The sequence below is a fragment of the Diadema setosum genome, chromosome 2 (genome assembly GCF_964275005.1).
Source record: "Diadema setosum chromosome 2, eeDiaSeto1, whole genome shotgun sequence".
Lineage (NCBI taxonomy): Eukaryota > Metazoa > Echinodermata > Echinoidea > Diadematoida > Diadematidae > Diadema > Diadema setosum.
The window spans coordinates 43,035,369-43,047,410 of NC_092686.1; the positions used below are offsets into that span (position 1 = coordinate 43,035,369).

General features: G+C 36.3%; 1 protein-coding gene across 1 annotated transcript in view; it reads right to left on the reverse strand.

The window, feature by feature from the left end:
* Nucleotides 1-12,042, reverse strand: part of LOC140245303 (plexin-A4-like) — a 100,422-nt gene that overhangs the window by 48,977 nt on the left and 39,403 nt on the right. Inside the window, exons 9-11 of the mRNA XM_072324890.1 lie at nucleotides 11,092-11,203; nucleotides 10,467-10,604; nucleotides 9,230-9,235 (exon numbers count right to left, since the gene is read on the reverse strand). Of these exons, the coding sequence (XP_072180991.1) occupies nucleotides 9,230-9,235; nucleotides 10,467-10,604; nucleotides 11,092-11,203 (256 nt within the window). The remainder of the gene's footprint in view (nucleotides 1-9,229; nucleotides 9,236-10,466; nucleotides 10,605-11,091; nucleotides 11,204-12,042) is intronic.

The window sequence follows — 12,042 nt, forward strand, 5'->3', positions numbered from 1 at the left end:
TGCTACGGCGCAGGGTCTCGCACGCGATTGGCTGGTGCATCGCACACATTTACATAATTCGGCTTTCGGAGACACCTGTCCAGTCGTTGCAGCGATTGGGGGAATGCTTTGTCCACGCATGCACGATTAACGGATGCTTCATTGTTCTTGGTATAGTGGTTTATATACGCTCGCTCTGTAGTGCGTGCTCTTCGTTTGGCTTTCTATCCAAACTATTCTACCGCAATGTTCGACAACGGAAGTGAAACAAAAATCATGTAGCATAACATAATGGTGTGAAAAGAAAACTAAATATTCTCAAATTTGTCTACATGTACATGAAGTAAAAATTATGACAGCAGACTGACTCAATGACAAGTAGATGAGAGGAAAGGAGCAGTCACATGTGACCAATTATATTCAAATACTACACGTCAAGTTCGCACCAAACTAACGAGTCGTGTTTGTTTGTTTGTTTTAATTTAATTAGCACCACTGAACAAAGCAACATATGCATGTCTTGTAAAAGCAAAACAAACAGGAAGCGTGACACTTGCCAGCACTAGCAATTTTCTGCCTTCAAAAGGGTCGCCAATGTTAAAGACAAATCAACCACAATGAAAACGCGATTTGTAATGTATGTGGATTCGCCACCGCTCCTGTTACATGCACACGGTCATTGTGTGTGGATGCCATTGCGTAATGCGTGCACCATACACATGTACATGTACAGCATACGTGTAATTATCGTATTCGCCATCTTGAAAGACGTACTGGTAAACAAACCCGAGCGAAACGCATTGTTTTTCGGCTCCATACGCTGAGCTCCGAGGAAGGTGCCCGGGAAATTTGACTCTCTCAGTGAGCCAATCAGAAGGCGATGTGGTTGCTAGAGGCGGAGCTTAACATCAATTGGCACCATCGTACGGATGGGTGATTCTCCCCTCGCATCGCCGCTCGGACATTGTCTTTGAGAAAGAGGTGAATTTTCAAAGCCTGTTTTCTCGCAATTTTGTCAGGCTAACAACTCAAAAAGTGTATTTTATTTCTCTTTCTATGCCCACTTATGGTGCCGAAGAATACAAGTGTTTTATATCAATGCAAAGCTTAGGAAATGGGCAATGTGATTCAGTGAAAAAATGAATTTTCAAAATTCCCGACTTTTGCATGAAACCGTTGTCGCCGGTCACATATGCCTTGTCATCTCAGCATTATATTGACTTTGATGGTTCATCATCACATTCTTTTTAAAGTCAAATGTTCTGCCATCTGCATCACTTTCATACATAAATTGATAGAATGGAATATCACATTTGAAAGGTTTCTGTATCTTCCATGGGGGGTGGGTATTTATGATTATAAGGTTGCATGTTTTCATCCCACTTTTTATTTGTGTCGATACACTTGACCTATAATGTGTATGTTATACCTGGTACTCTCCCAATTCTATTGATTCAGATGATGTTACTTTACATTTTTGGGGTGTTACATACCTGCCAACATTTCAAGATGAAATACCTTACTCATGGATTGCAAAAATCTTATTTTATATGCAAACTGAAGTTAAAAATCTTACTTTCAGTCAAATCTTCAGAAAATACACATAAAAGGTATATCTTAATATTTTTTTAGAATCTTATTTCTCTGACAGAAAATCTTATTTTGCTATTTTTAATGTAAAAAATCTTACTGAATCTGATAAAATCTTATTAGTTGGCAAGTATGGTGTTACTTGATGACAGAAAAGCTACAGAATACCTTTTTCATTAAAGACCCTTCAAAGTGTCATGGGTTAAAAATGGGTTGACCTCTATTAAAGGGATAGTATACAATTTTTGTAGTATTGATGGAGATGAGGATTTGGCTTTTACATTTTTGCAAGATACCAAGAAACCACCTATGAAATAGTACAGAGCATACCATTCTAAGAGGAATTCAAAATCTATTTGATGAAAATCGGTTTTGGAATTGCTAAGAAATCCAAAAACAAAGTAAAACAAAGCAATCACAATAAAAGATGGGCCCCACCTTTTATTAGGGTTGCTCTGTTTTGGATATCTCAGCCATTTCAAAACCAGTTTTCATCAAATAAACGTTGAATTCCTCTTGGAATTGTGTGCTCTTTCACATTTCATGAGAGGTTTCTCATTATCTCACCAAAAATGCTGGAAATTTGAAGGTAGGTCTCAACCAAAACTACATATGTATTGTCATGATTCTTACTATTCTTCTTCTTCTTATTATTATTATTATTATTATTACTATTATTATTATTATTATTATTATTATTATTATTATTATTATTATTATTATCAGTGTTAACCCATTAAGGACGGACTAATTTGCTACAACACACATTTCCCATAGACACCTGCCGAGTATAATCAGGACTTCTCATCAACGGGTAAATATTATTGTCATTACCAATATTATTATTATTATCATTATTCATTTATTCATTCATTTATTTATCTATCTATCTATTTATTTACCTATTCAGCAATTCATCATACAATACAAGTGGACATAGAATACAAGCAGAAAATCGTATTACATGATATAAGAAATGTGATGATTACAGGTGCATGTCTCTGGTTGCCAGGGGAGGAAAAGGCAAACTTAATCACTGAGACTCGAAGCCTTCCTCCCCATCCAGTGCATGCACCCAGAATCAGCTACTTGTATATCAATGTAAAACAGTTACAAACATTATCAAAAAATACATTATTACACAGAAAATGCACTGAATTAAATCTCAAATATAACTACAACTATCACTGAATATGACAGATGCCCCACCCTGACCTGAAGGTGTTAGCTCAGCCACCAAAACTGGATACTAGTATTTGATATTCTTTCAAAAGAAAAACCAAACAAACAATTATATTATTAATGAATAGTACCATGGCAACTTGTTGCCCAACGATGATCAAAAATATCTTCTGCTCATTTAAAACTGAACATCCCTTACCAAAATCACAATGATGCATAAACCCAACTAATGGAGTGAGCAAAACACTGGTAATATATGTATTTATATATATATATACATATATATATATATATATATATATATATATATATATATATATATATTTATTTATTTATTTATTTTTATATATACAGATGTATATTTCTAAAAACACTGTTGTCGTGGGAACACATTATCTAACACTGACATGTTAAAATCTATTTATTTTATTTATTCATTTCCATTCATAGGGTGGATAGCCCTTTAAGCTTAAGGATGATTTTCAAAGGGGTCCACATCCAGGTAAAAATACAGCGTATACAAACAATGAACAAATACAGATGTAAATAAAGCTGTACATAACAGCATAACTAAAAAAAAATAAAAGATGTATATTATTTTGTACAGTGGTCAAATAAAAACTAGAAATGTCGCTATGGCGACTGATGCCTCCGCCATAATGCATGATTCTCCCAATAGGCGTATCGTACAATGCCTTCACAATGTGTGATCCATGACAGTTTCACATAACTGGCAAAATATTGAAATGACAGGTTTGTCAGAAATGTCTTGAATATTCATTTTCCTTGAACTGGGTCTGCTATAATTGTAAAGAGTGCAGGTACACATATTTGGGGAATTGAGAATTTTTACTTGAATTCTGATGGACCCTTTTATACGTTTATGCATTGAGTAATTTCCAAGGTATGAAGAAAGAGTGTAATTACAGTACAAAATAGATTTTTTTTATTTGGTGGGGGGCATTGAAACCTGGCCTTTGACCCTTAACCTTTGACCTTTGACCTTCTGGCTGGAAATTTCCTGGAGAATCTCCATTAGGTAATGCATGTATATATGTGACCCTGCACCTCAAAACAAACTAGAAATGTCGCTACAGCGACTGGTTATACCCCCGCCAAACAACATTTCATAAGCTTTGGTCAAAACAACATTTCATAAGCTTTGGTCAAAAAACTGAGGAAGTAGTTAAATCCGCAAGATCTTTCCTTGATCTTCTGCCATTAATATGCCGTTACCATGGCAACGTACTTTTGGGTACTGTCGAAAAATGCGTCTTGCACATCTACAACCAAAGGCACACATCTGTACCAAGTTTCATGGAAATTGGGCAAAAACTGAGGAAGTAGTTTGCAACACAAAATTTTCCATCATTTTGGCTCATAATATGTGAGCTGTTACCATGGCAACATACTTTTTGTCACGGTCAAGAAATGTGTCATGCTGACCTATATCCTAAGACAAACATTCAATATGAATTCCATGAGAATTGGAAGAACACTGATGAAGCAGTTTTGCCATGAAGCATTTTGCCCTATATTTTACCAATAACATGCCGTTACCATGGTAACGCACTTTTTGCCACTGCGGAAATATGTGTCTTGCACATTAACATATTCAGATGAACATCTGTACCTAATTTCATAAAAATTGATCAAAAACTGTGGGAGGAGTTCGCGACGCAAGATTTGTACCCATTTTTGCCCATAATATGCCGTTACCATGGCAACGTACTTTTGGATACTGTCAAAAAATACGTCTTGCACATCTACAACCCAAGGCAAACATCTGTACCAAGTTTCATGGAAATTGGGCAAAAACTGAGGAAGTAGTTTGCAACACAAAATTTTCCATCATTTTGGCTCATAATATGTGAGCTGTTACCATGGCAACATACTTTTTGTCACTGTCAAGAAATGTGTCATGCTGACCTACAACATGTATATCCTAAGACAAACATTCAATATGAATTCCATGAGAATTGGAAGAACACTGATGAAGCAGTTTTGCCATGAAGCATTTTGCCCTATATTTTACCAATAACATGCCGTTACCATGGCAACGCACTTTTTGCCACTGCGGAAATATGTGTCTTGCACATTAACATATTCAGATGAACATCTGTACCTAATTTCATAAAAATTGATCAAAAACTGTGGGAGGAGTTCGCGACGCAAGATTTGTACCCATTTTTGCCCATAATATGCCGTTACCATGGCAACGTACTTTTGGGTACTGTCAAAAAATACGTCTTGCACATCTACAACCCAAGGCACACATCTGTGCCAAGTTTTATGGGAATCGGTTGAAAACTGAGGAAGTAGTTCGCGACGCAAGATTTGCAACGGACCGACCGCCCGACCGCCCGACCGACCGCCCGACCGACCGACCGCCCGACCGCCCGCTGATTCCTATATACCCCCTTCAAACTTCGTTTGGCGGGGGTATAACAAAAAGTCGCCAGACATGAATTTTTAGTTAAGACCATATTCTGAAAGAACAGACTTTAAGCTTTAAAATGATGTACACGTATAACTCAAATCAAATGGACTCTCCTGACCTATCTAAATATTGGAAAGAAAGCACGAACTCAGGAAAAGTGTGAACCAAGAAAAGAGGCTGAGAAGTACAGTGTCTATTCACGCGCTTAATCTTTACCAAACCATGCTGGCTGCGCGATGAATGGGACAAAAAACAGGAGGTAAACCACCAGAGTAACAACAACGAAGGGATTATCAGATTAAACTGAAATTGAGCATGCCTCATTAACACATTCTGTCCATAATCACTGTCAACTTCAAAAGCAGTAGCACTATCCTTTCAAAATTTATTAGAGTTGAAAGTGAAGAGTGTGGAAAAGGTTTTTTCAGAAATGAAAAAGGGATTCTAAAGACACACCTAATCACACTATTCTACCAAAAATGTTCGAGATGAACTGCTAAAAAAACACACTTTTCTGCCCGTTTTATGATACCAAATTTTAGCGTAATGTAAAAGAAGATCTGCTCTATCAGAAAATATGAAAAAGTCAAGTTCGGCTAGGTTGACCCATTTCACTTATTTTCAGTCCCCACGCAAAATCAGTGTGTGCGACTTTATGTTCGTTTTGAGGTGCACGGTCACATATTAAGTTTTAGAACTAATAATGCAAGCATTGCATATACTAGTATATGAGGGAAATAGTAAAATTTTGAGGAGTTGACCTTGACCTTTGACCCCTGACTATTGACCCATGACCCCTAAATTTCCTAAATATTCCCTGCCAGTCAGTTCATGCGTATGTACCAAGTTCCATAAAAATACATTGAACCATTTGCGAGAAAAGTATTATTGCAACATTTTCACCTAACCTTTGACCTTTTGACCTTTGACCTTATGACATGAAACTCTCTCTGGAGAATCTTTACGTAGTAGTTCATGTCTACACCAAGTTTCAAGAAAGTACCTTTGGGCATTGCATAGATATGGGGGAAATAGCAACATTTTTAGCATTTGATCTTGACCTTTTGACCTTTGACCTCTTGCCAATGTCACTAAAATCTTCTCAACTAATTGCCTCATCATACATTATCATTGGACCAAGTTTGGTGAAAGCTGCTTCATCCAGTTTTGAGTAATCACGTAAACAAATAAATTTTAGAATTTGACCTTGATCTTTGACCTTTGACCTCTGTTCGATTTCACTAAAAATCTAATCAAGTAATTTTCCTATCATACATCATCCTCAGACAAAGTTTGGTGAAATTTGCTCGATCCAGTCTTGAGTTATCGCAAAAACGGATACAATTTCATGATTTGACCTTGACCTTTGACCTTTGATCTTTGGCCGATTTCACCCAAAAACCTATCAAATAATTGCCCCATCATATTTAATACTTGGACCAAGTTTGGTAAAATTCCAGTCAATATTACTCAAGTTATTGCGTAAACGAAAGCGGACGGAATTACATACGGACGTACGGACGTACGTACAGACGTACGGACGTACGTACGGACGGACGGACAACCCGAAAACATAATGCCTCCGGCACCACTTCGTGGCGGAGGCATAAAAATGAACAAATAGATCATTTGACGTAGACATAAGACTAAAGTATGAAACTTTCAATGGAGAAATAAATTATACAATAGTTTGCAAATTGTAAATCAAATATAATTTAACAATATAGCATATTTATGAAAAAAAAGTTTTTTTCTAAATATTAGACTGAATCATTTAATTGAATAAAATTATATTTATTGAGGGTAAAATCAATCAAAATTCAATTGAAATTATCTACAATAACAAATTGAAAGAACAATGTAAAATATGAATAATGAAAGAAACATATGAAGTTAAATACAAAACACTTTGCAAGTTACATAAGATATGTAATATATCCACAGATATTGGAAAGGAATGGTTTTAACAGAGGATAAAACAATAATTAGTGAATGTTACGACCAAAATCACTCTGAGAATGATCGCACAAAAGAAACAATCAACTAATGTTCAGGCGGTTTATTAACAGTGATATTGTGGGTACAGACTCGTAATCGGTTTTCACATCAGTACAATAATGATCAATAAAACAATTATAAATCAGTAGTGGAATCACTTACACGTATCTCAAATCAGGTAATCCTTTAATTGAAAAGGTCTAAATGCGATGTTCGATGCACAAATGAATAATCCTTGACGTGCCGATGAATGATTCCTCCGACGTAACTCCAGAGGCACAGGTTGCATTAATCCACAGTATAAATCCGGGGTAAAATCCGCAATATATGTCCACGGTATAATGTTCACAGCGAAACGTGCAGAATCCAAACGTTATGACGACCACGTCCAGTTGATGCGTTGAATGATGATTCACTTTATAATGTCCAGCGAGGAATCCAGCCCGTCACAGCTTTGCCGTAACAATGTCCGTTGACATTAAAATATGGAGTCTATCTCCAACGTAGGCAAATTAATTCTCTGCAGGCAAAATGTCTCCCAGGCCTTACTCCACAAACACAGTTTGTATAGCAGGTCAGCAGGTAACACAGGACTGACTGTAACAAGTCGCTTCAGAGCCAGAAGTGACGTAACTCTCAGAGCAGAGGTGTTAGGTACTCTGCCTACCTCAGAATTTCTCTGGCTTATATACTATCCATTCACCCCTTTCTAGTACATTCTGTAATTTTCTCCAACCTGGGGCTACACACGTGAATATTCTAGCAAGTCCAAGTTCCAGGAATCCTGGATGACTCACTGCCTAACTTTATATGTGCATAACATCATTGCCAAAATTAACTACCAATCATATTGGGCTACAGGGACAGTGCCTCACTCAGCCAAATATGTAAGCACTTCCTAGAATTTTCTGGAATGGGTGAAATCATTCTAGATTGAGTGAGCTATAATGTATTTCCTGCCACATGCATGTACTGTAGTTACATTGTATACCACCTAGAAAATTCTCTACTGATCTGGTCAGCCTGTATGTACTATATCTATATCATACAGAATGTTCTCCATTAATCTGGTCACCTCGTGGATACACATTAAAACAACCATGCATACAGCCTTGATACATGTACATAACTACTTGTGTGTACATTTGTGACAGTGAAAAAGACTACATAAAATAGTATCAAGTCATGCAATTAAATTAAATAATATTTTTCAGAATTAAACCAACTTTGTCATTAGAAATGGTAAAAATGAGTTCATTATTTAATGAAGATCAAAATAACAAAATATTTCAAGTAAAAATCATGAGTCATAAATGGACGGATATGATTTTAAGAACAAAATTTGGCAACGTATTATGTAAAAGGAGCATAAAATATACAAGGTGGGTATATGTAAAATCAAATGTTTGGCAAAATTCATTAAAGACAAGAAAATCCATAAAACAGACCAGGAGGAGGATTTACAAGAGCGTACATGAAATTAACACAACATACAGCTTTAATTAAGATTTTAAAAAAATATGCATTCTAGATGACAGTACGTAGGAAATTAACATTCTACTTATTATAATATTTCATAATTTGTGAAACATTTGAAGTACAATCAATAGCAAACAAACAAGCAAACAATTTGACTGAAATAAGTGTGTAATTTACGAGAAGAGGAAAAGATATAAAAAGCTAGTGATTTCATCCCGGGGTACCAAATGAAAATCACGCATTTTATTGAATTTTTTTTTTTTTTAAGTTTGTACCCTGGGTTGCCAAAAAGTGGAAATTATTTTGGTGCTGGAGCTAGCGGCACTATAGCCACTACACTGCAGGGCACTGAAGCACACGCTATTGCTACCACAGTGTGCCATGCATGCATCGTATAACATGCAGTGGCATGGGAGTGACAATGTACACGCACACACAGTGCATGCATTTCTCTGCGGCTGCGAGGTGGCGCTACACAACGCAGTAATCCGGGTTGCTACGGTACCCCGGGGTAACGCGTGATGCATCAAATACAAATAAATGCTGGTGAGGCTTTCTTACCTTAATCTGAGAAGAAATAACAAATAACACAATTATTAGTTGACTTTCTGAATAAGTTTATCTGGAGAGTTTAGCTCTTGAGAGAAAAATTAGATTATGTTACATATTTCTTGAGATATAGAATTGAGTAACTTAATGCTGCTGACAAAAAAAAAATGAACAAACAAACAAAACTTCGCTTTAAAAAAAGTGACCTTGTCTTTTGACTTCCTATTACTGTGTTCTTCTTTAGATATCAATCATACTTTGCATTCTCATAGCAGACATTAATACTAGGCAGGGGAGAACATCATGTCATTCCTCAATAATGAAGATAATGAGTGTAATCGAATCAGGGATTTCACACACTGTATTGAAACACAAATTGTATGACACTACTTGCAATATTAAATATTCATAGTAGGAAATGGGAACTTGGCATGCTCATTGTCAAGCTGTTACAGTACTTCATCCTTGCAGCAAAGATCATTCATATACATTTTGAATGGTGAAGGGGGCAGTACTAAGAAAGTCCTGTGCATGATACATTGCATAGGGACTGTATGGGTATGTACAATTTGTGATATGGAGAGAGATGCTTTGAAACTGTAGCCTCATAATTTCTTATTACCCTTCATGTACATGTGGAATGAGTGACTGCAGCACTATTATTCCAACACATCAGTGAAAGTTTGGAGGAAATTGGACAATCCATTCACAAGTTACAAATTTTTAAAGTGTCTGTGTAGTTGCTGCTGGATAAGACTACTATAGTGTATGATGTCACATGCATACAACGATATAAGGAAAGTATAAAGAGAATTTGAATACAATTTTTTTATTTTTTGACAAAGAAAAAGTACACTTTTCCTCGACTTGTTGCTGACGTACGTTAAGGGTAATAGTATTCCCCCTGCCTTCTGAAAGAGGCAAGCCAAGCATTCTTTTATAATGCAAGAAGAGTGAAAATATGTTGAATTTTCTTTGTTTTCTGTATATCGTTGTACACATCACAGGCTGAGTAGTCTTTTCATCCAGTAGTGACTGAGCAGAAACTTCAAAAATTCATAACTTTTGAACGGGTTGTCAAATTTCCCTCAAACCCTCACTGATGTGTTCTACTAACATTGCTGCATTTACTCAATCCACATGTCCGTGAAGGTGGACTTGTCCTTTAAGTTTGTCACAATCCATTTATTGTGAGATGTCTATGACAAGCAAGAAATTTTGTTTTGAACCACAATGATAGTTTTCCTACCTTGTCTGGATCAGTTGGTAAATTGGATGCCATGATGCTGTACCCAGCTGCAATATTGACTGGTATCAGGGTTTCTTCTGGCACACCGAGGAGCTGAGGGCAATATACCTGCCCTCTTCTGCCTGTCTGACCTGGCATCTGTTTGTTGAAATGATATAAGTATTTGAATTAGCCAACTTAATCATAGTTTTTACTCATTAGTCATGCTATTTACGGAAGCACAGTGTTACAGTGGAAAAGAGCAAGTATTTGTAATCAGAATGTCTCAGGTTTGAGTTCTGCCTGGTGCATTCCATTATCTTGGTCAAAAGGCCTTCTGGTAGGGTAGAGCTTAGCATTGAAAAGGCTACCCTAGGTGAATATAAATAGATAACCCCATACTGTTATCACCGCACATGGGAAAAATCATCATTGGTTTGTGCCCTCTCAAACAAATGTAAAGCAAACAATTATTAAAAAGCAAAGTATGGGTTATGCAGTATGATAATGATAAACTTCTTTGTAACAAGATCTTAAGAATAGATACACATACATACATTCATATATTACATAACACAAATGTACTAGAGATATAAAGGTAGACATATTTAATTTGGTTTATATGTGATGTACAGGGTAGACTCACATTAATTCCAGTAACAATAGTATCATCTACACATGATGAGCTGTCGTCTGTACACCTGTTTTCGTACACACACCAGTCACAAGGCCACCGGCTAGTCACACAAGATGAACATCTACGAATAGTATGAAAACACTGATGAAGAGTAAGTTACAATAACTATATCATATGTCAAAAAAAAAACTAGAAATGTCGCTATGGCGACTGGTATGCCTCCGCCATAACGCAAGATTCTCCTAATAGGTCTAGATAGTACATGTGGACAATGTGTGATTACATTTTCACAAATTTGGCAAAATATTGAAATGACAAGTTTGTCACAAATGTGTTGAATGTTCACCTTCCTTGACCTAGGTTTAATTGGATAAATAGGAGAGCATGTATTTGGGGATTTAAGGACTTTAACTTGACTTTGGCCCATTCATACAGTGTACATTTATGCATTGAGTAATTTTCAAGGTACCGGTATGGAGAAAAAGTGCAATTTCTGTATTGAATAGTAAATTGTTACCATTTTCATCTGGCCTTTGACCCTAAAATTCATAAGATAATCACTTGAGCCACTTCTGAAATATGGAGGAAACAGTTACACCTTCACTTGATCTTTGACCTTTTGACCTTTGAGGCAAAAGAAAAAGAAAAAGGAAAAAAAAAACTCTCCAGAGAATTTCTATTAGGTTACCCATGCATACACCAAGTGTAAAAAAAAAAAAATAATCCTGCTGGCATTGCATAAACATGAGGGAAACAGTAGATTTTGAAGTGTTGCACTTGACCTTTGACCCCATGAACCCTACATTCTCTAGATAATCACTGCCAGTCGGTACATGTATAGAATATGTTCCATGAAGATACCTTGAACAATTTTCCAAGTTACGGAGGAAAAAAAAAAGAAGTTTTAATATTTTACTTGACCTTTTGACCTTTGACCTTTAACCTCATGACCCAAACTTT